Source organism: Artemia sp. Qi Xiang Cuo, chromosome 20 (assembly GCF_049724085.1).
Source record: "Artemia sp. Qi Xiang Cuo chromosome 20, ASM4972408v1, whole genome shotgun sequence".
Lineage (NCBI taxonomy): Eukaryota > Metazoa > Arthropoda > Branchiopoda > Anostraca > Artemiidae > Artemia > Artemia sp. Qi Xiang Cuo.
Window position 1 is genome coordinate 53,595,634 of NC_142813.1, and position 27,901 is coordinate 53,623,534.

The 27,901-nt window shown below is 34.8% G+C and overlaps 1 protein-coding gene across 1 annotated transcript; it reads left to right on the forward strand.

The window, feature by feature from the left end:
• Window positions 1–13,359: 13,359 nt before the first annotated feature.
• On the forward strand, window positions 13,360–27,394 carry LOC148940357 (uncharacterized). Its single transcript, XM_089105780.1, has 4 exons — window positions 13,360–13,551; window positions 16,854–16,929; window positions 22,449–22,982; window positions 27,163–27,394. The coding sequence occupies exons 1-4, from the start codon at window positions 13,481–13,483 to the stop codon at window positions 27,301–27,303; spliced, it is 822 nt and encodes a 273-aa protein (XP_088961906.1). The 5' UTR covers window positions 13,360–13,480; the 3' UTR covers window positions 27,304–27,394.
• The last annotated feature ends 507 nt before the right edge of the window (window positions 27,395–27,901 follow it).

The following is a 27,901-nucleotide window of genomic DNA, read 5'->3' on the forward strand; positions in this document are numbered from 1 at the left end:
AGGTAATTAGCAATAAGGAAAAAACTAAAGAGAGATGGGCCGAACATTTTGAGAACTTGCTTAACCAAGAGAGTTGCAGTAAAAAATATAGAGGAAAAAGAAAAAGTTTGTGATACCTTGGATGTGAAGGAAGATTTGTTTTGTGATGAGGAATTAGCAACAGTACTAAAAGGATTAAAGAATAATAAGGCTCCAAGTGCTGATAGGGTGGTAAATGAGTTTCTCAAATATGGTGGCTCTGAGGTTAGAAATAAGTTATTGAAGATTATGAATATGATTTTTGAAAAAGGGAAAGTACCTAACGATTTCAGGAAAACCTTAATTAAGCCACTTTATAAGAAAAGTGATAAAAATGAGTGTGGTAATTATTGTGGCATTAAACTGGTCCCTTTAGGTAGTAAATTACTTATTAATATGATTCTTCTTAGACTGAGAGATGCTATAGTTAAAGTTTTAAGAGAAGAACAGTGTAGTTTTAGAAAAGGTAAAGGATGTGTCAACCAAATTTTCACTCTTAGGCTAATAATTGAGAAGTGCCTGAGTTTTCAAACACCTTTGGTCCTCAGTTTTATAGATTATGAGCAAGCGTTCGACTCTGTTGATAGAAGAGCTTTAGTAAAGGTTTTATCCTTGTATGGTATACCAGACAAATACATTAAAGTGATTAGGGCTATGTACGAGAATAACACTGATGCGGTTAAGGAAATGAAGTTAGCAGCTGGTTTTGTATTAAATCAGGAGTTAAGCAAGGCTGTGTTCTATCCCCCTTTCTAGGGATTATTTTGGTGGGCTTTGTTTTAAGGAACACAGGAAAGACAATGGGAGACCACGGAACCAAATGGGGAGGAAAAAGTCTTCTGGAGTTGGATTATGCTGATGATTTAAGCATCCTAGATGAAAGTGTGAGCAAAATGAATGAAATTTTAGAGGTTTTGCGAATTCAGGGTGCTAGAATTGGTTTGAAAATTAATGTTAGGAGGACTATGTCACTAAGGCTAGGAATAAGTGAAGATGAAAAGGTTATGCTGGGTAATAATTAGATTCATCAGGGGGACAGTTTCACTAAACTTGTTATTATTGTTGTTAAATATGGTGTTAGCAGTGAAGACGCTAAATTTACAAGATACAAGTCTCAGTGTATTTTTTAATAGTTAAAAAAAAGTCTGAAAGAATAGTAATATAAATCTGCAGACAACGATTAGAATCTTATAAGATATAGTAATGACAATGGTCAAATATGGCTCTGAAGCATGGACGCTCTTAAAAGCAGATGAAGATTTGCTAGATGTTTTCCAGAGAAATTGCTTAAGGATTGTTCTGGGTATCTGGCTGACTGACTATGTTTCAAACAGTAGGTTAGCCTATACAAAAAATGTGGTTCAATACTACTATCTAGGGCTATAATGAAAGAAAGGTTGAGGTGATTAGGGCATATTGTGTGAATGAAGGATGACAGATTACCGAGGATTGTTCTTTTTGGCCAACCATCTAGGGCTAAACGGAAAGCATATTGTCCCCGTCTGGGATGGGAGGACGTCATAAAGAAAGATTTAAAGGAAATGGGAACTTCGTGGGTGGGTGTAAAAAGGGAGGCTTTGAATAGATTTGGATGGAGGAGGAGCGTGCTTAGCTGTCATGGCCCCAGGCGGCTTGGTGCTGCGGTGAGTTGTTAGTAGTAGTAGTAGTAAATACTTGAAATGATTAGTTTATTGACTTACCTAGAAGGACCTCTTTTCTGAAATACCGACTATACTATTTTGATTTATATATCCTTTCAGTGCTTCAGTTTTATTCACATATTAACAGAAAGTTGATTTCCTTCTGATTCTAAAAATGTAACTTTTATTGCTTGATATTCATTCTATAAATCACAAGTGCTAAATATAACTGTTTCTTTTCAATTGCTTATCAAAACAGAAAACATATTTTTAATTTATGCTGACAAAATATTGGCAAAAATTTCACCAAGAAAAGGCAAGCTCTTGTTACTTGTTGCTTACACATTGCATATTTCTATAGTAAAATGGGGGTGGTCCAAAACCCTTTTCTATTTTTCCAGAATGCCAAAGAAAACTGGCCATTCCCAAAATGAGGTCTTTTACCCTAGTCACCAAAGAGGACATATCACAGCAAAACTGACATCATCTTGAGGGGTTTTTAGCCCTTTTTGTAAATTTTTTCAAATTTGTTTACAAGATATTAAGACTAAGGAAAATAATAATCAACTTTCCTGAATCAGCTACAAATGAAAATTTTTTTACTAGATGGTTTTTCTTAGAAACATGTTTTTAAACTTTTAGTTACTATAGGCTGTTTTGAGCCCTTTAGGGGCTTGCAGTGTAATTTGCCCCAGAAGCAATTGTTGTATTATGAAATAGCATAAAAAAGCATCAAGTGGTATATTCACTTTCATCCTAGCTAAATTACATTGTGAGCTACAAATTTACCCTATAAGCTAGGCACAATAAAAAAATTGTTTCGTAGTAGAATAACTTACAACTTTTTTAGCTAAATATGTAGAGTAGTAAAATTTGGCTCCTTATTATATGTTCCTTTTAAAAAAATAGCCACTACCCTGACAATGCTTTACCCTCCTTAATGGACACATATATAGCCCTAATAATAGGCTATGTTTGTTGTCTGTTCTTTCCATTGATTAATCTGTTATAAAACTGGTTATACTGTGTGGACTCAAGATGTCCATTTTGGCCTGAGTGACTATTTTGAATATTGAATAAAATAATATTTTTTAAATGAGTTGAAAATGTGAATAAAAATAAAAGGAAATGTGATAATCTGATTAATATAAATAGATGCATATTGTAAAGTAAGAATTTTGGTAAGTTTATGCATATTAACATATTCTTGCTAGGAAGAAAGTGAATATATCATTTGATGCCTTTTTTTATGTTCTTTCCAAATTTAGTAATTGCTTATAGGACAGATTTCATTTTAAAAGATTTATTTTCCTTGTTGTTCAAGGGGTATGGCTGTAAGTTTCCTATATAAAGTTTTCAGTTATGATTATTTCTATGGTGTACTTTTTGTTTTGCTGTGGTATGTTTTTCAAGGGGTTTCAGACTATTTGTAAAAAAGAGCCTCTATTAATAAAAGTTCCTCTAAGTTTGTCAACATAACAGTTTACTATCTAAACTAATGAAAATAATAATTACCATTCCTGAATCAGCTATAAATGACAATTTTTTCTTGCAGGGCAGTTTTTTTTAGATACATATTTTCATACTGTGGGCTGTTTTGAGTTCCTTTAAGGGCTTAAAATGGAATTTGCTCCAGAAGCAAATATTAAATTTTGAAAGAGGCTACAAAGAGTCATTAGATGATGCATTTACTGTCTTCCTAGCTAAATTATGTGAATATTTATAAATTTGATAGGATGTTACCTTCGCTCTTATGTGTATTTCTATAGCCTTAATTACTTTCGTTTATACACTATTGGATGTTCATCATAGTAAGGTCCACTGTTTGGCTCTGGATCTGTTCTTATACTTTGATTACATTTACTTCCTAAGGCTAAACACAGAACCACCAGGGTGGGAGCTGAATTGTTGCAAATGGGACCCTAGCCATAAAAAGAGTATAAAACAAGCAATCTACTGGAAAATGCCTCTCTTTTTGTTTTAGCATGTCTCCCTCTGGAGAACTACTACCCTTCATATTTAACCTTTTTGATTGCTAACTTGTTGAAAGTCATTGCTTTTGGGGTTTCAGGGCTACTTGCTTTAATAGGCCTATTTGACTAAATGGTAAATTTGCAATTTTCCCCATTACTTAGCTAGGTCAAGGACAAACACAACGTTTAATGGACCTTTCTATTTGTTTCAAATACTTAAAGGGACACCTTGTTCCTTATTATCTGCCTGTAGAAAATGATTACCAAAGATTTCGAATACATATCTAGATTTCTAAAAGTGTATTGCTTCCCTCAAGTCCCTCCTCTGTTGATAGATCAGTAAACTGGCCATTATAAAAAATACAACTAGTTTTTAAAATACCACACATGTTTTTTCTACCATTCAGTTAGCATTTGAAGTGAAAAATAATGAAAAAGAAAAACTTATGCTAATGAAAACAGAGGTCTGGGAGGGGTCTCAGGGGAAAACCGAGGTTCAGGAGGAGCAGTTGCACACCCCCCTCCTGACTCATAGAAAATTACGCTCCTGATTAGAAGGACATGGAAAGATACATTGAGCTGTGAATTCACCTTCAACCTTGATGAATAATTAAAAAAATTATAATTTACTGGTAAATTCTATCACAATTAAAAAGGAAGAGGCTAGGAAAAGGCTTCAGTAATCTTTTGATTGGTAAGCTTGTGGTAAGCTTTTGAATGTTGAATTATTTGCTAGATAACAGATGAACATCCTGATCAAAATGCTCATTTTGGTAGAAATAGGGATATATGGTATCTAGTTAAATTTAGCTAATCTAGCTAAATTTGGTGTAGAAAAAGAAAACAGTAATAGCCACTTTTGTAGGTATAACAATCTAGTTGTAACCAACATAGTATTTGGTCATAAAAGGGTCTTTAAGTTAACATGGTATTCACATGATGGTAAAACAGCTAACCTTATTGATTATATTGTTGTTAACCAAAGACTGGCATGATCTGTACAAGATATTGGGGTATGTAGGAGTGCTGTTATTGATGTTCAAAGTAAAGATAACTATTTAGCAGTGTCTTGGGTTAATTCGAAGTTGATATTTAGGAAGGGAAACTACCTTCCAGGAAGCTGTGATGTTGGTATACTCCAGGATGAGAGTTCAAGAGAAACTTTCAGGGAACAGTTGAATACTTGACTGGAGAGTTTAAAAGTTGACAATGTAGAAGATGGATAGAATAATTTTAGGAAAAGGCTTTTTAAAGTTGCTGATTGTGTCTTAGGGAAGAAAGTCAGGAACACAGCTAGGGATATTAGTGAAAATGCTTCATGTTTAATAGAGAGGAGGAGTGGCTTGTACAAGAATTATCTGAGTGATAGATTGTATGAAAATAAGAGGAATGTATAGAAAGTGGAGAAAACATTAAAATATGAACTAAGGAGGTGTGAAGTGAAGGCTATGGATACAATTGCCAAAGATCTGAAAGATGCAGCTAGATGGCATAACAGTAAAATATTATACTGACGTGTTAATAAATTCAGAGGAAATAGTCAATCTGGACTTGTTCAAGTTGAAGATAGGAACAGGTCCACAATTAGTGATAAGAAAAGAGTTAAAGAGAGATGGGCAGAATATTTCGGGAATGTGCTAAACCTTGATAGATTAAAAGGAATTGAGGAGAATGAAAAGTTTGTGACACTTTGGATGTGAAGGAAGATATATTTTGTGAGAAAGAACTAGTGACAGTACTAAAACCATTAAAAACTACCGTAATAAGTTCCCAGAGGCTGATAGTGTGGTAAATGAGTTTCTTAAATGGGGTGGTTATGAGGTTAGAAATAAGTCACTGAAGATTATGAATATGATTTTTGGAAAAGGAAAAGTACCTAGTGATTTTAGGAAAACCCTAATTAAGCCCGTGTTTAAGAAAGTTGATAAAAGTGAGTGTGGTAATGATCGAGGCATTAACCTGGTTTCTGTAGGAAGCAAATTGCTTAGTATGATGATACTTTTTAGACTTAGAGATGCTGTAGACAAAGTTTTATGAGAAGAACAGTATGGTTTCAGGAAGGGTAGAGGATGTGTTGACCAGGTTTTCACTCTTAGATTAATAATTGAGAAATGCCTGTGACATCAAACGCTTTTAGTCCTCAGTTTCATAGATTATGAGCAAGCTTTTGATTCAGCTGATAGAACAGCTTTAGCAAAGGTCTTATCCTTGTATGGTATATCAAACAAATACATTGAAGTGATTAGTGCTATATATGAGAATAACACTGCTGTGGTTAAAATAGGAAATGAGGTTAGTAGCTGGTTTTGTGTTCAATCAGGTGTTAATCAGGGTTGTGTCCTATCCCCATTTATGTGGATCATTTTATAGCTTTTGTCTTAAGGAGCACGGGAAAGGCAATGGGAGAACACGGTAATCATGATCGTAACACGGGAAAGTAAAACTTTCTTGGACATATAGTATGCTAATGATTTAAGCATCTTAGATGAACGTGTTAGCAAAATTAATGAACTTGTTAGAGGTTTTGCGGGTTCAAGTTGCTAGAATAGGTTTTAAAATTAATGATAAGAGATCTAAGCTGCAAAGGCTAGGAATAAATACAAATGAAAAGATGACGCTGGGTAACGAAAAGATTGATCAATTGAACAGCTTTACTTACCTAAGTAGTATTGTTTACACCCCGGCGCCGCGCCAGTGGATCAACCGAACGCCGCCGACGAGAGGCTCGGTTGACCGCCGCCAAAGTGTCGCTACGCAGCCGGCGCGGCGCAGGCAGAGGCGATGGCGTTTGACTGACTCAATTAATTTTGCAGCACACTTTATTTCGTCAACCACAAAGTCGGAGCTTTCCTTTCTCGTGTGGTTTAGTATTTCAATTTTCCTTATTAGAAATCAAGCAGGGCTTGCACTATCCCCGAATTTTCGGGTATTTCCCTGAAAATCTGCGTCACCTCGAAAAAAAATTTGGTTCCCCAAATCCCCGAAAATTACCCAATCGCGGTGCCACCCCTAGCGATTTATCACCTGTGACTTTCCCTGCCAAATATTACTTTGCATACCATAATTCTTCACTAGTCTCTTGTACGTTAATTTTCGTCTCTTATGCTGCTTTGCATAAAAAACAGACAGATGCAATTGCAATATACACAGTTCTTCATATGTTGACAAAAAAAGTATCGTCTTTATGAAATGAGATTCAACCATTTCGAATGCAGTTTACCCATTGCTATTTCTTACATCATTTGTAGTCAAGAATTTTATTTTTAAGTTGAATAGAATGCATTCACTACTATACAGCTTCAGTTGGATTTTGAAACTGATAGTCAACAAATTGTTTCTACAGCTGAATCGCAAGTTTTCAGAATTTTGTTTTCTTTTGCTGTTTTTAGATAAGATTTGCTTAATGTTTAATACACAATTGTTGAACGCCTGATAGATTAAAGAATATAGAATCTTCTTTCCGAAAGAATTTTACCCCCCTCCCCCCAAAAAAACCCTTCTAATGAGAAAAAAATTATCTATATAATAATCTATTTAAAAGCTTGGGGAATCAAATATTGAAACGGAAGTTACCCCAAAAATATGATTCATAAAAAATTGTAAGTTATTGCCTGTAGGGGAGGGGGGGGGATAGGGGCTTTCATTTTTAAATGATAATACCTCATTTTGTTTTTAATTGAAAACAGGGATGCCAAAAAGATAATTATTTTTTTCATTTAAAGTGGAGACGGAAGAAAATGATGTCAAATATCCCTGGGAAACCATTGAAATATTTCGATAGACCCAGGGCCCTCCATTGGGACTTGTTCATTGTCTTGGGTATTTTGCAATTTTTCATAGGCTACTGGCCTGATTTGGCTTTTGTGTGTGCTCCCTTTTAATTAGATTCTTTGGATCTTATTGAATGCCACGGCAAATCCATGACTCAGTTTTCCAATAATTTGAGGTATATCTGAATAATTTCGACATTTTTTTTGTTGTCATCGTACTCCTTTACTCATACCCAAAATTTTTTTTTTTCAAGGAACACTAAGGTGTTTAACGTTATTTCGCGTGTTTGTTTGAACCATATATTGACCTAGTTAATTATTAAGTAAATTATTTTTTTAATGTAAAGCTGAGACAGTATCCTATCAAGGTGGTATCCAGGGGGGGGGTAGGGAGGTATTACATTTAAATGATAATATATCGGATTTTTTTTATTGAAAGCAGGGATGCCAAAAAGTTAGTTATTTTTTTTTATTGTAAAGCAGAGACCGGTATCCTATCATGGTGGTATCCAGAGGGGGGGGGGAGCTATCATATTTAAATGACCATACCTCGATATTTTCTGAAAGCAGGGATGCCAATAAGTTAATTATTTTTTTGTATGTTAAAGCAGAGACGGTATCCTATAAAGATGGTATCCAGAGGGGGGGCATAGGGAGTTATTATATTTAAGTGATAGTACCTTGATTTTTTTTTATCGTAACAGGATGCCAAAAAGTTAATTTTTTTTACTTTAAAGTAGAGACGGTATTCTATCAAGGTGGTATCCGGAGGGTGGGGGGGGTTAGGGAGGTATTATATTTAAATGATAATATCTCAAATTTATTAATTTTTTAAAGCAGGGATGCCAAAAAGTTAATTATATTTTTAATTTAGAGCAGAGACGGATCTCATAGAACATTATATCGCTGCTTTAAAAAAATACAAAAGGGAGTGTGAAGGGAGGTAAGAGACTTTAACAAGAATATGACAGTTTGGTTGCTACCAGTAGCTACTAGGTGGAGTATCCTATGAAAGTTTACAGTCAATGTGTAGAGAAAGTAAATTTGTAAATTTAAGCTGTGATTTGAGAAAGACTGATGAAAACATTAATGTTTGCGGTCAACATTGATCGTGCAAGTGACGCGCCGTCGCTGCTGTTTTTAGCCCCGCCGTTGCCGGTCCTCCGTCATCGGCGTGGTGCCTGGGTCTAGTATCATTAGTAAAGACTGTTGATGTAGTGAAGATGTTAAAAGTAGAATAGTCAAGGCCCAGGATGTTTTTCACAGTTGGAAAAAGTTTGGAAGAATAGGAAGATAAGCCTGCAAGCCAAGATTACAATATTGGAAGTTACAGTGATGACAGTAGTCGAGCATTGTTGTGAAGCATGGGCGCTCCGAAAAATAAAGGAAGATCTGTAGACGTTTTCCAGAGAAATCGCTAGGAGGATGTAAATAGGGAGGGTTTGAATAGATTAGGATAGAGATAAGCGTGTGTAGCTGTGTTGGCCTTAGACCGCTTGGTGCTGCGGTGAGTTGTTAGTAGTAGTAGTAGTAGTAGTACGGTAGTACTTACAGAACTTTGCTAATTTCTGCCTAGCACAGACTATATTTAAACAGATTATGGATTTAGACAAATAAAGAGGGTGAATTAAGAGATACAAATAATAATATTCAGGCAACAGTTCATTCCTTAAAGAATTTCAAAATAATGACAGGATTCCATAGATTACATTAGTTGTTACTTGAATCTGAAATAATTTGCTGAAACAGAATAAAATTTGAGCTGGATCCCAAAAATAGGTGAAGCAAAACATCAATAAATCCACAGATTTAACACAGGGAATTATCTATATGCATGTCTGCACATGGGGAGGAGGAGGACTATTGACATAAGTTGCTCTTTTAAAATCAGTTAAAATAAAAGACACCCTACCCTGGAAAAAAACGGACATGAAAATGAGTCTTTGGTGATTTTAGCCATAGCTTACCATAGGAAAAACCCAGACACCTCATCCCTATCTCCAGGAAAAATCACAGATATCCAGTCCAAAGTCTTGTATGTATCCAAATATACTGGTAATTCTAGATTAATACAGAACATTTGAAATTCTGTCTCATTAACTTTAATCATTACCAAAAAATTAACCCTAAATGTTAAAATTTATCATTCTAGTTATACAGTTTATATATTTCCACCATCAAGGGCTCTGTAACACAGAGGAGAGGAGAAGCGTCCTTAAAACTAGCTGAAAAACTTTCTCACAGCTTTTGACTTCTAACCTCATTTTGAAGGTTTTCAGCTGCTGTTGTGGTCAAATTACATATCTAGGGCTATTGTGTTTGTTTCCTCTTTTTTTGAATTAAAAAGAAACCACTACCAGCCTCATTATTATGAATCAAAGCATTTGTTGATTACAGAATCTTAAGATCTCCACTGTTACTATCCACTAAGATACAGAAGATCTATCCACTAAGATCTCTACATTAACTCACTGTATCTCTAGTCAAAAGACCTCTGTTTTAGGTATCAATACACTAAACAATTTTGTTTTTGGAGGCAACTATATTCGGAATAATACACTTTGACTACTGATAATTGGTTTTATGACAGTATTAGCAAACAATTTTTCGTATATTCATAATAGTGGATGTGTGTCTGATATAGACCACTGTGTTTGCTCGGCTGGTGTGATATGCTCGAGTGTCGAGGTTCATGATGAAGAAAGAGATTATGATCACCTCCCCCTCTCTCTTACCGTCTCTATTTCCGCATTCTTCTGCCCTGAATCAGTGTAAATCTTCTGTACGGGGCACGAAATGGTATGATAAGCGTGAATGGAATAAAGCTAACTGGACATTATATATCTGTACTTTGGCAACTCTGCTCTCATCTGTGACAGTTCCTTACCATTTACTTTGAACCAGTGTCCTCTCGCCTAATGCCCCATCACAACTCAATTTCTGCTATTCTTTGATAGATGCCTGCCTCAAGCATACCGAGTCCGTTGTTGTCCCTGTATCATGTAACCGTTTGAAAAACAGAGCTTCTTTATAAGAAGAGGATCTTCAGTTGAAATTGGTTAAAAATCGGACGAACATGTGGCTTCAGATTTGGAATACGCGTGGCTACCCAACTTTGGGTCGTTCGTTTAATATTAAAAGAAAAACTAAGTCTTACTTCAAATCTTAGTTGCGAAGAATCCGATATAAGGGTAAGGAATTTCCAAAAAATCCTCGGCAATGGAGTGAAGTGGTGAATTCAAGTAAGCTAAACCCGACTGTTTCGTTCAGTTTAATTCCTGGTGATTCATGGGTTAGTCATTACTCGACAATTTTCAGTACAGTAAATTATGCAGTCCATTCCAGGTTTTGTAGATTGCTTGATTCAGTTATTCCGCGTAGACTACGCCAGAAAGATATTATCCCTATTAACGCTGAGTCTGTTGTGAAAAGCATTAAAAAACTAAAATCTAAGTCTATTGATTTGGATGGAATTTGTGTTGAACATTTAAGAAACGATCCTCCCGAGTTGATTAGCCGTCTGCAACTACTTTTTTAGATATGTGTTAGTAGCTCACTATTGCCTGATTCTTTCCTGTGTGGTACTGTTACCTCTGTTCTGAAGCGAGGGAAGGATCCGCTTAATTGTGGATCCTACCGCCCTATCACTGTAGTGTGTAATTTAAGCAAACTATTTGAATATGTATTGCTCCTATTTATTCAAGATAAGGTGGATTATGACGGAAATCAGTTCGGTTTTAAGTCGCGTATAGGATGCCAGCATGCCCACCGTATACTTGCAAAGGTGTTACAAGAAGCACATCGTTTAAAAGCGGAAGTTCACTTTTGTGCGTTAGACCTATCTAAAGCTTTCGATACTGTTTGTCACTCTCAGGCATGGTTTTCTCTGGCACGTTTGGTTATGAATAGTTCAATTATTTGTGTACTTCGGTTTTGGTACCAGAATTCATTTATTCAGTTGAGGCAGGGTTCCCGGGCCTTTGGCAAAATCCAAGTTAAATCTTGGATCTGTCACGGTGGTGTGCTTTCACCTCATATTTTTAAAGCTTGTTTATTGAAAGTTCTTAATACGATATTGCTTACTTACTCTTGAGGGTTGTCAAACGTCTACTATATTGCATGTGCGGATGATTTTCTGCTTCTTAGCGGGTCAAAGTTTACATTAATAAAATCTGTGCTACTAGTAACGTAGCTGTATGGGGGAATCAAATTAAGCCTCAACACTGATAAATGTGAGTATTTAGTGCTTAATTTCAAAATCTTCAGCAACGCCACTTGATTGCGGCGTATTTTCTGTAAAAGGTGTTGAATCTTTCCGATGGTTTGGGATCAATATTTGCAAATCGCTTACCTTATTTCGTTTCCGGGCATTGAGTAATATTAAAGAGAAGCTGAAACTGGGGTAAGCCAAAATTGTCCCCAACAGGGGAAGATATAACAGAAAAGCATTGGCTAAATTGTACTCGAGCTTTTGTGACCTTGCGGTTTTGTTCCCAGCTGGCCTTCACATCCTGTTTCGGCCAGGGGATATTAGGGATATTAGAATTATGTATTTCCGATACTTCAAGTTTCTATTGTATCTGCCTCGCAGATACAGTAATAAAAAGATGATGCGGATTTTTGGTGCTCCGGATATTGTAAATTGTTTTGTCAGAAAAAGTAACCGTCTTCAAGAGAACATTTATGCTAATTTATGTGTTAACCACCCACTTATCCGGGTAGCCACAGCGCATTGAGTGTAATATTTATTTATTGTGTTGTTGCTAAATGTATCTTTGTGGGTTTTTTTTTTATTATTTTTTTTTCTCTTTTCTTGTGTACTCCACTTCATTTTCTGCATAGTGGGTCAAAAATAAATTATTATTATTATTATTATTATTATAATGATGCAAAAAATTCCAATCACTGATAATAAGGTTTAGAGAAAAGTTATCAAAAACTTTTGAATATGCATATATATATATTCATTGAAATTGAAAGAATCAAAATTTAAAGAGCTTCTTGTTCTGCTCTCAGTGTTAATGACTTTCCAGATTGTAATAGTTATATTATTTATTCCTCTTCTTATTTCCTAGCATTTTTTAAGTCACCTGCCAAGGTGTCACCCTAGAGATGTTGATATAGGGATTTGCCCCTAAGAATTCAATCATTGGAATGAAAGTTTTTAGCTCTTCACTCATCAGATAGGTTTGATTCAGTAAGCTCTTGGCAATAGACTTTAACTTGTGAGACTTGAAGCAGTTTAGTAGCTTTACTTTATCTTGTTTGTTAGGTTATATTACACTCAACTAAGCAGTGATCAATAATTTTCAGTGGTAGTCTTAAGTAATTGGTCGAGTGTGGGCAGCAGGGAGGAAAAACTGTAGCAGGGGATTTGAAACAGAAACGTATAGAGGCTTAGACCAGCAGTGTTTGAACAGTTCTCATGAAACAATTGAGAATAAATGATACCTGTGTGGCTTGGAATGTCTTGGAAATTTGGCTGCATGCCATGAAAGTCGAGTTTTTAATCTGCTGTAAAACATGGTAAATACCAGTATTATGTTTACCTAGTTCAAGATCCTGTTGGATTACAGGAAAAAAATGGAGTAAAAAACCTGTAGTGAATGCTGTTTTGTGAGGACTGGAGAAATATAATTTGCCCCCTTCCCCCTACCACAAAATTCTAAATCCCTCCCAAAAAGAAGAAAGCTTTTCCTGAAGCTCCATTTGATCTCCAAGCTCTGACACAAAATAGGGTTACTACAGTGTAAATTTGTCAACTTTTAATAATTTTTTTTTTTATATACACTGTTTTCGAAAATTTTTAAATTTTCAGTTATTACTAGCTGTGGTTTGCATTCAAAAACAAAAAAAAACCAAAAAAAAACAATGGGTAATTGTTTCTGTAGACTCTATTAGTGCTTTAAAAGCAGTACTCTTATGCACAGGTAGGAGTTGAATACTATATGTGACTTATGGTTTTGCTACAAGTTGCATTTGCTCAGTTTCAGGAAATGACAAACCAACTGTTTTGAAGACCAGCACTTCTTTACTCTCAACACTGCTTCCAGTTGATTCGAATTCAGGAAAGAAGAGTATGTTCAAGATAAACAAAGCAGCGGCTAATCTCCGTGTCACTGATATAGAAAAAGCAAAGAAAAAAGGAAGGTCTGTTTTTCAGAATTTTATTATTTTTCTCACTATAATCAGTTTGTGCAGTCATAATTTTAAGGGATGGGTAACAAACAAGTTTCCTGCAAGGGAAAACTGACCTTTAGAATATATCATTTGACAGTAAGAGCAGAAGGGGGATGTTTATTACTCTAGCCATGGCAAAGTAACAAAGTCGTTTGCGGGGAAAATGTTGACGTTAAGAAGTTTAGTTATGCATGCTATCAGGCCAAGAACAAAAGGGTGTATCATGCATTTCTTTTTTTGAAAATAAGTTAGAATGTAATCCATACATGGCATTTGCAAATATAGATTCAGTTAATAGAATATAAGGAAAACTAGCCCTTCTGGGGATAAATATTTGAGCCCATTTAGCTCAAAGGCTGTGTAACATAATTACATGGCCAAGCAAAGCAATGTTGTTCAGGGACCAGTTGTAATTGTTGCAGATGTTTCCCTGTATAATCTGTTGAACTGGTGCCATGTGAACCTTGTTTTTATCTCTCATTTGAAATTTTTCATGTGCAGCATTCACCCTTTTTTGGTCACGACGAGGTGCATTTACATAGACACATACAGTTCAAATTTAGAGGGGACGAGACCTACATTGTTCATAACATGCATTTTTAGACCATAGTCCTCCAACTTCTCTAAAAAAAAAAGGGGAAGTGGAACCACTTAGCGTGGAAATAAGCATGCAAACATGACTTAGAAAGGATAATTGGGGGCCTCCTCCATTATTGGAGGAGGAGAGACAAAATTAATGGGAAGACAAAAGTCGATACGAGACATTTTTTTGACAAATTTTTGACCAATGTTGGATAGGGACTAATTAATGTTAAGAAGACTAAATCGCTAAGGCTAGGAATAAATGAAGATGAAAAAAAGAGTTTGGGTAGCGAGATGATTGATCAGGTGGAAAGCTTCACTTACCTTGGTAGTATCATTAGTAAAGCTGGCGAGAGATGTGAAGATGTTAAAAATAAAATAGCCAAGGCTCAGGGTGTTTTTTCACAGTTAAAAAAAGTTAGGAAGAATACCAAGATAAGTCTGCAAAACAAAATTAGGATATTGTAAGCTACAGTGGTGACAGTGTCATATATGGTTCTGAAGCATGGGTGCTCCGAAAAGCAGATGAAAATTTGCTAGATTTTTTCCAGAGAAATTGCATACGGATCATTCTGGGTAGGCTGTACGAATTTCTAACAGTAGGCTGTACGAAAGGTGTGGTTCAATCCTGCTTTCTAGGGCTATAATGAGAAAAAGGTTGAGATGGCTAGGGTGCGTTCTGTGGATGAAGGATGACAAATTGCCGAAGATTGTCTTTTTCTGCCAACCGTCTAGGGCTAAACGGAAAGCAGGTAGTCCGTGGTTGGGGTTGGAGGATGTCATAAAGAAAGATTTAAGGGAAATACGAACTTCCTGGGAGGGTGTAAAGAGGGAGGCTTTGAATAGGTTGGGATGGAAGAGGAGCATGCGTAGCTGTGTTGGTTTCATGTGGCTTGGTGCTGTGGTGAGTTGTTAGTAGTAGTAGTAGTTGGATGGGGGTATTTAGTATCCGCCAGTGCAATCAGGAAGTACTAATTAAAGCTACAGGACATATTTTATGCTGTTGCAACTTATGGTCAATCAAAGAAAGATCATGTTAAGGAGATCATTGAATATTTTGATGAATTGGAGTCTATTGCAGTTCCTTCTCTCGTTTGACACATTATTAAGATTTCATGTAGTTGTTCAATTCCATGAGCGAGATGCTATAGTCGAAAATCATTAGTCTTGTTCCCTGCAAAGTTTCTTTCATTGAGAGATCAAAGTTTCCTTCAGAGATCAAAGTTTCCTTTATTGGACGAAGGTATCAGGTATATTCAAAAGATGAGAGAAGAAAAAGGGATTGAAGAGCTTTGGATTGACGAGGAGGAGCTATTAGGATGTGACACTAGAGTGAGATTAAATGCAAATAACAAATGGATCAATGGCTGATTATATTGATGAATATAAATTTTTTGTCCAAAGCTGATCAACTTCAGCAAAAGAAAACATGTGGATGTTGTGTCTGGTGATTATTGATCAAGTGAACTCGGGAGTATAGCTTGTGATTCAAAGGAAATTCGTTTGGATTTGTGTATTGATGTCTGCCTTTCGATAACAGTGTCAAATATAACACATTCGCGGCCAAAAACAGCCTGAGACCACTTGCAATACTGCTTAGCTACTGTATCTGCTGTGATGAACAATATAAATTGTATATTGTTCACAAAAAATCTTCATTTGCAAGAACTGGAAGGCATTTAAGCAGCGATCTGAGCTGAGTGCACGGAGTTTGCGAATTTCTCTACAAGTATCATAACTTTCAAAAAGACACAAGTTAAACACTTTAGCGACTGCATTTGGGCATTCGCTGCTATATATTCTATGCGTATTGCTTCTCAGAAGAACACCTTCTCCTGCTTGTCGATGCAGATTGTCACCCTGCAGAGTTGGGTGAGCAGCCGTGGCTCAAGTGAGGAATTTATTCTAGAATCAAAGACGTAGAGTTTCTGCTGTTCCTGAGAAAAGAAAGGATGCTTTTCTTTATGCAATGTGAACACTCTATATGACAACATAAGGTGGCAATAAAAACTTCACATATTACAGGTCAGTTTTTCTTTATTTCTGTTCAAAGGGGGCACTAGCCTTTCATGAGCAAGAAACGCAGTCTTTTAGAAACTTATTTCTATTTGGAATTTTCCTGTTTTTTTTTCAGTGGTCTTTTATCAATTTAGTCTCTAAACGTCTTACGTACACCTTTTATTAAGACATTTATTTTTTCTGTCTTAATATGGACAAATGATTAAAGAAATAATTAAAGATTTACTCACATACTTTGTAAAATAAATGTTATATCATTTTTAAATGTACCTGAGAACAATACGGGACTTCTTCGTACACATCCCTCCCCCTTTTCGTCTAAATTTCAAAATGTTTACGATATTTCTTAAGTTCTTTATATTTTTCATATGTTTTGTCTATCTTTTTTTTGAGTTTTGCCCCCCCCTCCACCTTGGGTTGTAACACGTGAAATATATTTTTCGGTCGTGGGAACAGAGTAGTACCTGTACTGTTTTATTAATTCAACATTCTTCATTTTTTTTAGTTTGTCTGTAGAGCCAAATTTGTCAAGTAAAATTGTTCATTTGCATTCCACACGGGTCCTACCCTATATTTCATTGAAACGGCCTTTTTTTCCTTGGTTTAAAACTCATTGGCGCAGCTGAGATAGACAGTGTTGATTTATCTTAAACTCTTTTTCTTCTTTTCAGAGAACCAAAAGTAAAAAAGGAAAAAATTGAAAAGGGTTTTCCAAACAAATTCAAAGCAAATGATAGATACGAACAGGTAAGTTTTCGTTTTCATTTTGTCAAGTGTTTATTCGAAACCTGATTTAGGCCTCTCTACTTGGTTTGAGTTTAGCTTAAGGCTGTATCTTGGGGGTAGGGATTACCGCCTCCATGGGCTAACCCCTCTCCCCTTCGAAGTTTTTGTTCGTCTCGTAAAAAATAAAAAAAATAAAATACAAATACACAAATTATGTTTCGTTTTGTAACTTGTTTTTGTACACCCCACCCGAAAAAAACCCACCCTAACCCCCTTACTCCTAAAAAAAATCCATAAAAAGCCCATGGTTTGGCTAGTCAAAAAAATAAGTATATTTTTGCCACAAAATTGCGCTGTATAACATATATTTTGGAAACAAAAATAACTATTATAATTTTGAAAAGTAAATTCTAATCCTCATTAAATAGCGTACAATCCATATTAATAGACAAATACCTTGGTAGATAAACTATAAAAACAACCTTGTATCGTGGATTACGCTTTGTGTGTTTTGAAAATCACATTGTGTCTATTTAGTATTGTTTATATTCTTAATTATCTTGATTATATTCTTAATTATCTCAATTAGCTATATTCTTAATTATATTATTTATCTTGATTAATTAAAAAATAAAAACCAAGTTTTTTCAACCAAAAGTAAGGAGAAGCATTAAAACTCAAAACGAACAGAGATTGTTCCGTATATGAAAGGGTTGCTTCCTATTCTTGGACAAAAGCTTCCTATTCTGGGACAAACAGTTAAACTTCAGCACAAAGAGTAAGGTATTGAGGAGGGGAGCAACCCCTTCATATACGGAAAAATCTCTGTTCGTTTTGAGTTTTAATGCTGCTCCTTACTTTTGGTTGAAAACACTTGGTTTTTTATTTAATTTCTGTTCGTTTTTCAAATAATGCTGGTAAATCTGGCTCACCCTCCATGAAAAATTCTCTCCCTTCACGGGAAACTCCTTCGTGGAAAATTTCTCCCACGTACCCCCTCCCCCCCCATCTCGTAAAATTCCCATCGGATAATTCCATCCTCCTGAAAATCCCCCCTCCCTCCGTAAAATTTCTTGCAGACGACTAAGAAAAAGAATTTACGTTCTAATTGTTTTTTCGATCACTTCGGAAATCCCCCATTTCGTGAAATATTTCCCCGGAAATCTAGACCCACTGAAAATTTCCCCCGAACAATGTCCCTGGAACATCTCCACATGCAAAATTGAGTTGGCAAAGAGAAGATAAGACAAATAAAAAGAATTTCATGTACGAATTCTGTCAAATCCCCATAGTGTAAAGTTTTCCCTGGAAAGTTTATCCCCGGAAATTTCCCTCCTCATGGAAAATTCTCCCCATAGAAAACCCAACGCACAAAATCCACCCCCACCCCCCCGAAAAATTTCTGCATACTTCCCAATAACAAATATTATACGCAAGCAATGGGCAAATCTCATAACTTACAGCACTTTCCTCATGCGCTGTGCGGGGTCATGTTACCCATAAAGACATAGGTTTTTCAGCTATGCTGATAAAAAATGGCTATCACAAAATTTTGATCGGACAACTTTGGGGGAAAAGGGGTTCTGGAGTAGGGCTCGTTGCCCCCCCCCAACTCTTTTTGGTCACTTAAAAAGGGCACCAGGATTTTTAATTTCCGTTCGATACGATCACCCCTGGAAAAAACAAATAAACACACATCCATGATCTTTCTTCTGGCAAAAGTGCAAAATCCCACGTTTTTGAACATAGGAGCTTGAAACTTCTACAGTAGGGTTTTCTAATACTCTGAATCTGAAGGTGTGATTTTCACTAAGATTCCTTTGCTTTTAGGGGGTATCTCCCCATTTTCAAAAATCAGGCAAATCTTCTCAGTCTCGTAGCTTTTGATGGGTAACACTAAACTTCATGAATCTTATTTATTTGGAAAAATCATAATAAGCCAATTCTTTTGATGTTTTTTAGAGCTTCGATTACTATTGAGCCGAGTCACTCCCAGCTTACTGTTCGCTACCACGAACTGTTGGCTTTTTTCAATTATGCATGATTTTTGTTGTAAAATTCTCTGAGATGAGGAAAGTTTGTATCATGCTCAGGGCTAACAGCAAGCTGTAACAACAGAAAGATTATTGCATGTAAAGACGTTGCCAGAATTTTTGTTCGGCGGTGGTATTTTTCTTTGAGGGGGGGGGGGGGCGCGGGAGGGGGCTACACGAAAAAATTTAAAAACGCAACACAAAATCTGTTTATATGCATTTTTGTTCCCCCTGGATACAGCCTTGATTGCAGGCGAAAAATTATATTTGAAGCTGCATTGAAGGAACAGGTGTGAGAGCCTATGCTACAATCCTGCACTGTAAAGATCCTCCCACAGTGAAAAGATATGCTACCTCTAATCATATATATTAGTTTTGAAAATTATATTTGAAGCTGCAATGAATGAGCAGGTGTGAGAGCCTATGCTACAATCCTGCACTGTAAAGATCCTCCCACAGTGCAAAGATATGCTATCTCTAATCATCTTTCTTATTTTTGAAAATTATATTTGAAGCTGCACTGAAGGAGCAGGTGGGAGAGCCTATGCTACAATCCTGCACTGTAAATATCCTCCCACAGTGCAAAGATATGCTCTCTCTAATCATATATCTTTGTTCATTAATTTAATTAAAAATGGTTTTTTGTTTTATTTTGGCCAAGTGAGTCTTCTGACCGAAGTGTAAGCTTAATTTTTTGTTTGACATTAATTTTAACACTAACTAAGTTTATGAGGCTTAGTTTGTGTCGTCATGTGTTTGGATATATATATATATATATATATATATATATATATATATATATATATATATATATATATATATATATATATATATATATATATATATATATATATATATATATATATATATATATATATATATATATATATATATATATATATATATATATATATATATATATATATATATATATATATATATATATATATATATATATATATATATATATATATACATATTTATACATATATATATATACATTACATTAAATTAAATAAATGATAACAAAAACCAGTCACAGACAGGGATGTCAATTCACGAAAATTTATTTGTGTGGAGGGGGAATGTACATTTCAAAATTCAGGGGAGGGTGTTTTTTTTTATTGATGTATATTAAGTTACCCCAAAAAGGTACTTTGCAATGAAAATACAAAAAAGGTATTTTAAAACGGGGGGGGGGGGCAATCTAGGGGGCTGATTCCCCATTTTATTGATGTGTCTGATCACTGATTATTGAAGCTGCATTGAAGGAGCAGAGCTGAAGAGTCATTCTAATTCTACAATCCTAAATCACACTGATGATCATTTGTAATTGGAAATGGGAATTCTTTTTCGCAGAAAGATGCAAGTAACCTACTTTGTTCTATTTCATCTCATTTTTATGTAAGTTTTATGTAATTTGCACTGAATTCTTTTTATTCTTGTTGACGAATTTTTGATTGAATTTGTGAATTCTACGACCATTCTATCTTCAGCATTGTAGCGTCGTACGTTTTTACATTGTTGTACGTTTTTACGTTGTACGTTTATGTCGTTAAGGAATATTTTCAGCCCATCATAGGTAGAAAAAAAAAATCTGGGGTGTAGACCTTTTGTAGTTTTCAAGTAAATCGACAATTAAAGATAAAGTTAAATCAATAGTTAAAGTTAATAGAATGAAGTTCGTTAAAATTTCAAGTGGAATCAAAAGTCATGTAAAATTAAAGCGAGATTAGGTAAAATTAAAGGCAATAGGTAAAATTACGTTAATGTCAGAGTCAGTAGTTATGGTGAAATCAATTAAATTTGGAGTCTATAGTTAAAGATAAAGCCAGTTAAGTGGGTTAAGACTTTGTTAATGATTTAATCTGCGGGAACTCAGAAGTGTGGGCTCTAGTCTCATGCACTTGTATAAACCCTTAGGAACCCCAAATGAAGATAAGCAGAAGATTCTGGCGATATTATCTTAAACCACTGCTAATTTGGTAATTCTTGAGTACATATTATTCAGCGTTCTAGTCGCATAAACGTGTAAAATTAGTCCTATTACCTGAAATCTTTACCTTCTAATCCAAGCAATTCAAGATAGGTGACGAAGCTAGGAATAAGCGAAGATGAAAAGGTGACGTTGGGTAGCGAAAAGATTGATCAAGTGGACAGCTTCACTTACCTGGTACTTTGGTAGTATTATTAGTAAAGATGGTGGGAGCAATGAAGATGTAAAAAGTAGAAAAGCCAGTTTACTTGGCGGCTAGCAACTTTTTTCAGAGTTAAAAAAAGGTTGGAAGAATAGGAAGATAAGTATTCAAACCAAGATTAGAATATTAGATGCTACAGTGATGACAGTGGTTAAGTATGGCTCTGAAGCATGGGAGCTCCGAAAAGCGGATGAAGATTTGCTAGATGTTTTCCAGAGAAATTGCTTATGGGTTGTTCTGGGTACCCGGCTGACTGAGCTTATTTCAGACAGATGGCTGTACGAAAAATGTGGTTCAATACTGCTTCCTAGGGCTATAATGAAAGAAAGGTTGAGGGAGCTACGGCACGTTGTGTGGATGAAGGATGACAGATTGCCGAAGATTGTCCTTTTCGGCCAACTGTCTAGGGCTAAACGGAAAGCAGGTTGTCCTCGTCTAGGGCGGGAGGATGTCATAAAGAAAGATTTAAAGGAAATGAGAACTTCCTGGGAGGGTGTAAAAAAGGAGGCTTTGAATAGGTTGGGATGGAGGAGGAGCGTGCGTAGCTGTGTTGGCCCCAGGTGGCCTGGTGCTGCGGTGAGTTGTTAGTAGTAGTAATTGTAGTAATTCAAGAAAATTTATAACAGTGATGAGATTATGAATATGCATTTTAGTTTCAAGTGGTTTAATTTTATTTTAAAATGAGATACACCCTCAGAAAACTTTACATTTGGTTTCAACCCAGAAATAATTGTCTTAACACTGGCCTCAGAAGGCTTATATTTGAATTTGATTTTGGGAACGGTTATACACCTGTTAGTTGACAGTCTGGCAATATCTAATTGGAGACTGTTTTTTAAAATGTAAGCATGTTTTGACAAGCAATAAGGATATAATAGCAATAAGGATATTAATAGCATTAAGGATATAGCGTATTCGCACCTAAAATCAGTTTTATTTAAAAAAGTTTTATTTAACATACCTAAAATCAAGTAACGAAGTAGGAAAACAACAATAATATTCTTTTTTTCAATTGCATCATTATTTTTTTTTTAAACAATATATCTTAACGGTATTTATTGCATTATGTCAATAGTGTATATTTAAGTGTCATATTTCTTGTTTCAAATTTTTTATTTTATTTTGTTACAACTAAAATGCCTTTAAAGGTGTAGGTATGTTATTAAGTCAGGTTCCTTCTTCCAAACTGATTTAAGGTGCGTAATACGTCACTGTCTTCTGTTTTATGAAGTTAATCAATTTGACAACTAAAGGATTCAGTTCTCGCGACATCTGGAAAACTCAGAGCTCAGTTCTTGTTTTTTTTAAGGTATCTGGAACATTTTCCCAAGGTGTATCAGATAGCTCAAATAGAAAAGAAAGATACGCCACTGCATCAGCTGTCAGCAAAGCTGCCTCTCTGAAAAGAAAGACTGTCAAGAAGCGTGAGAAATTTATATCAGCATACGATGAATCAGAGATAGATTTGAACGTTATTGATGAACCGTCTGAGTATCCTGTTATATTGGGTAGTACCGATGTAGAACAAAAACCAAAACTCGACCTGAAGGAGGACTTGAAATGTGAAGCTGAAAAGATTTCTCTCTCGCCTACTGCTGAAGAGAATGTGAAAGTGAAAAAAGCTTATGTAAAAAAAGAAATAGTTGAGAACGAGCAGGTGGAAGAAAAATCAGAAATGACAAATTTAATTCTTGGACAATTACCTGATATACTACCTTTTGATTGGCCGAAAGAGAAAATGGTGATAGCCGGTGAATTGGAAGTTAGGAATGGTAAAATGATAGCAACATTAGGTGGCATGTCTTTCGAATTTTTACCCTCGCAATCGAAGAATTATGTTCAGGTAAGCAAAAGTTACAACACATTTATTTACACATTCCTAGAGCTCGTATAAGCAAGGATGAGCTTTTAATTGGTTAAGGAAAATTATTTCTCCATCGTTCTAAGCCACGTACACGGAGGTTTGTCATAGGACTTATGTGTGAGGGGGGGGGGGTTGAAAAAATTCAAAATATAGTGTGGTCGTGAGAGGGTTTGTGTCCAAACTGAGCTAACAAAGCCACCTTCCCCGTTGTAGCCTAGTTGTGTTGTTGTTGACCCCCCGGCTTGATGACCCGGGTGGCAACCCTGCTTGATGAGCTAGAGTGTGGTAGGTACTTCCTGGATTGGGTCCCATGCTTTTTCAAGAGGGTCATCATGACCTTTGCTCAGGGTGAATGCAGGATTCTTTTTCCGTTCCTGATCTAATGAATGCAATTTCTGTTTCTAGAGGTGTTAGACTTTGCCAAATTAGTTTTTTCAGTAAAGTATATTTCACTGGCAAACAAGAGAAGCTGTGGACCAGGTTGACTGTTGGTAAACGTCTTGGCAGTATGAACGAGAACCCTAGAGTGGCGAATACCTTTGCTTCCCTGCACTGGAGTGTCTTCCTAACGGAAGACGCTGATAAACTGTAGAACAGCACCACCAGGCCATATTTGACTATGGCAATACACACTCTGTCAAAGCAAGTCGTTCGTATATTATCAAGGTAAAGCCTAGTTTAAATTTCATCTGGTTAATAAATAGTCGTGAGAGTAAATCAGAAACATTTGGTGTTATAAAGTTAAAAACTAATTTTATTAACGTACTTAAGTATTCTCTGAATTTATAAAATCTTTATTAAAGGTTAATAAAAATAAACAGAAAAAAAACTGAATTTTTCTACTTTTGTTGTAGCATAAACACGACCGGTTTTTCCGGCCTAGATGATATCCTATATATTTTGCTACACCACTACTGTGCTGAGCAGGCCAGAGTTTTGTCATCTCTCGTTCCGACGTATCTTTTGCTCTCGATTTTTTAACCTATGATTTTGAAAACCGCTGGCGTTGCCCCTTTCCTCAAACCAGATGGTTTTCCAATGAATATTTCGTTTAGTCCTATACATATTTCACTTCAACACTGGGAATGCCTTCAAGCGCATTTCCACTGCGACACTTTCAAGTATCTCAGAGGTGAACTGAACTTCCGACTCAGGAATGTGACATATGGTAACGCTCTTCCGGTTGAGTTTGGCATAGCTGCCTGCTAAAAAGTCTAAAGGTCTATGAAATCTGTGACCGACTGTGTTGTGGTTGAAAATTTCTTACTTAATCGTTGTATGAAGATTGTCTTGACGGTTTATAGTCTATAAACATTTAGTAGAAACAGGTTTTCCCCAGGTAGCGTCCTGGATCCACGATTTTCATTGTGTATGTCAATGTCATTGAAGAACAACCTAGTGGATCCTTTTACATTACCTTGCCCTGCTCACAAAACAGCCTTAAGAAAGAGAGTCCTAATCTTGAAGCGATTAATCTTGAATATTTTAATAATATTGATATTAGTGTATAGCTCAGATTTATGACAGTGTTTTTCTTTGATTGCGGCAATCAGGGAAGTTACATCTTCTACAGCTCCATGTTAACATATTCTTTTCGCTCATTCTCTGCTGATTTTGCACTCAAACTTGGCGTCCGCTAAGCGTAATACCTAACTGCATATGTTAGGCTTTTTCATAAAAAATTGAGTTCGGGGTTTTCCTAATTTTTTTTCTTTTAAGACGTATACGGTTTTCTAATTTTCTGCTTAATCAGTCTAGAGAATCAGGTTTTATTTTTAGTGTCCATGGTATTTAAGGTTCGCTACCCATTTTATTGAATTTGATAAAACGTATGTTAAAATATACCTTAAAATTTATAAAATATATATACATATAAATCAATTTTCTTTTTATGAATATTCTGTTGTCATGTAAATTTAATCAGTGATTTAAAAAATCAAAATCGATCTATTTTATAGGAGCTTATTCCTAAATCTACTTTATCTACAGTTATCTGATTTATTGTGGTATCTAATTTATCTATATAATCTATTTCACACACGTTTCTTATTTTGAAACATGGCACCGCCAAGTTTATCTATATATTTATTTATAAAATTTTAGGTAAAAGAATCTATATATAAATTTATCTATATAATATAAACTTATCTAATTTTTTATGGTATCTAATTTATCTATATAATCTATTTCACACACGTTTCTTATTTTGAAAATTGGCATCCGCCAAGTGTGTCTGTATATTTATCTATAAAATTTTAGGTAAAAGAATCTATATATAAATTTATCTATATAATATAAACTTATATAATTTTTTATGGTATCTAATTTATCTATATAATCTAATTCACACACATTCCTCATTTTGAAAAATAGCATCCGCCAAGTGTATCTGTGTATTCATTTCTAAAATTTTAAGTAAAAGGATCTATATATAAATTTATCTATATAATATAAACTTATCTAATTTATTATGGTAACTAATTTATCTATATAATCTATTTCACACACGTTTCTTATTTTGAAAATTGGCATCCGCCAAGTGTGTCTATATATTTTTCTATAAAATTTTAGATAAAAGAATCTATATATAAATTTATCTATATAATATAAACTTACCTAATTCATTATGGTATCTAATTTATTTATATAATCTATTCACACACGTTCCTTATTTTAAAATTTAGCTCCCACCAAGTTTATCTATATATTTATCTATAAAATTTTAGGTAAAAGAATCTGAATATAAATTTATCTATATAATCTATTTTTTACACGTTTCTTATTTTGAAACTTGCCATCCGCCAAGTTTATCTGTATATTTATCTATAAAATTTTAGGTAAAACAATCTATATATAATATTTTGAAACTTGGCATTCGCCAAGTTTATCTATATATTTATCTATAAAATTTTAGGTAAAAGAATCTATAAATAAATTTATCTATATAATATAAACTTCTTTAATTTATTCCTATATCTACTGTTGGTAAAAAAAAGGGTTATAATGCTATACTGGAAACGATGAAATGTATTTCTTTGTATAAGTAGTTTTTGAAAACGTGAATCTTAAAATGAATTTTAAAACATGTGTCATCAAGGGTCATTTTGCCTATTATTTAAAACTATCTAGCTGTTTAAAAATAATCATATTAATCTAAACGAATTGGGTTTCCGCCATCAGCTTCTCCAATTATACATAACTGTAAATTTAATTAAATTAAATTAAATTTTTCGTCATAAAAAACGGTATTCAGTTTCCTGAAAAATATGTGTTAGTATCCAAGTTTTGTCAACTAATTAGAAACTTGGTAGTCGTTTTTTTTTGCAGAAAAAAAAACAATTTTTTTTTTATTTTTTAGTCGTATTATTTTTACCATCATTACCACCATTTTACCATTAAACTTTTAAAATATGGTAAAAATGCGTAATGCAAAAACAGTTATAATTTTCATTCAAAAATAGATTTTAATTTTCGCGTATTCTGGAAATATCTCTTGAAATGTGAACTATGCCAGCTATTTCGTTACTGTAACAAATTAGTTATTTATTTAAATTTGAGCAGCTTGCAATCTCTACAGCCTATTCTTTGCGATCTTACTTCTCTATTTAATTTGTCAAATATGATTAAAATGATAGGTGTATTCAGTACCGATCATTTATTTTGTAGAGGGGTGGCAGTTTTCTCTAAAGAGGAGGGTATAAATATCAGAGATGTTTTTACCAGAATAGTGTTTTATTTTTCTCTGGTAGGGCGAACGCTTTACCAATGTCAGGAGGTTGGGTGCCTCTAACTATATTATTCGGACTGGTTTTTTGATTCAGTATCTTTTCTCTTGTTGTAGAGTTCACTTCAAAAGGTTAGATTTTGTCTTTATTTTTTTGTTTTTTCTGAGCACTGAGGACGAATTGGCGGAGGTCCTTGTCGAAATATTTGTTTGTTTTCGTTTTTATAGTTTGCAACTGGCTGACAAAATCCTCGTTATTTCTCTTCTATTTTTTTTATTTTTTATTTATTATATCCTTTCTTCTCTTTGTTTCTAACTCCCCTTCCTCTTATTATTTATGCATGGTTGAAGTCGATTTTTTACAGTAATTTATTTTTTGCTGCTCTTTGAATTTAGCTATTGTATAATTTTGTACAATATATTTTATAATTTCAGGAAGCTCTATTGGTCTCGCTTTTTGAGAGTGACGCTAGGAATGGACACATGCAATCCTTAGGAAGAATTAATGAGAATTACGCTTTTGTTCCGTTGTGCTTAAAACCACCCCTTGACCCTTCCGACGAACCAGAACCTTAATAAGATATTGATTGTGTATTAAATAATTTTACTATTGTTTTTTGCTTAAAAGAGCAATCCCAGTGAAACTATATTGGTCATTCCTAGGAAATGTGGAATAATTTTACGAATATTAGAAAAATTAAACCGTTTAGCTTTAATTGTGCCTATTCATTTTTTCAAAGAATGGCAGCTCTTCTACTTTTTTGTATGGAGCAGTTTTCACTGTTATTTTCACTTGAATTGGGAAAATTGGCTTTACCTTTGCCCCCCTGATTTTGACAAAATTACGCCACTGCGCATAGGGCAGGTACTGATCTCCTGATTCTCTGCCTTCGTCCTGGAGTGCTATGAGTAGTTTAGGCAAATCATCTGAAATTACTCATCTAACTTTATTCCTTATTCAAAACAATTAAGGTTATCAAGAGAGAGAGAGAGAGAGAGAGAGAGAGAGAGAGAGAGAGCGAGCGAGAGAGAGAGAGAGAGAGAGAGAGAGAGAGAGAGAGAGAGAGAGAGAGACATTTGCGTTTAACAAAATTTCGAAGAAAAAAATTATCGAAACAAGCAATCCATTTTATTTATTAGTTAGTTCACTGGAATATTTGACTTCTGTGTCTAA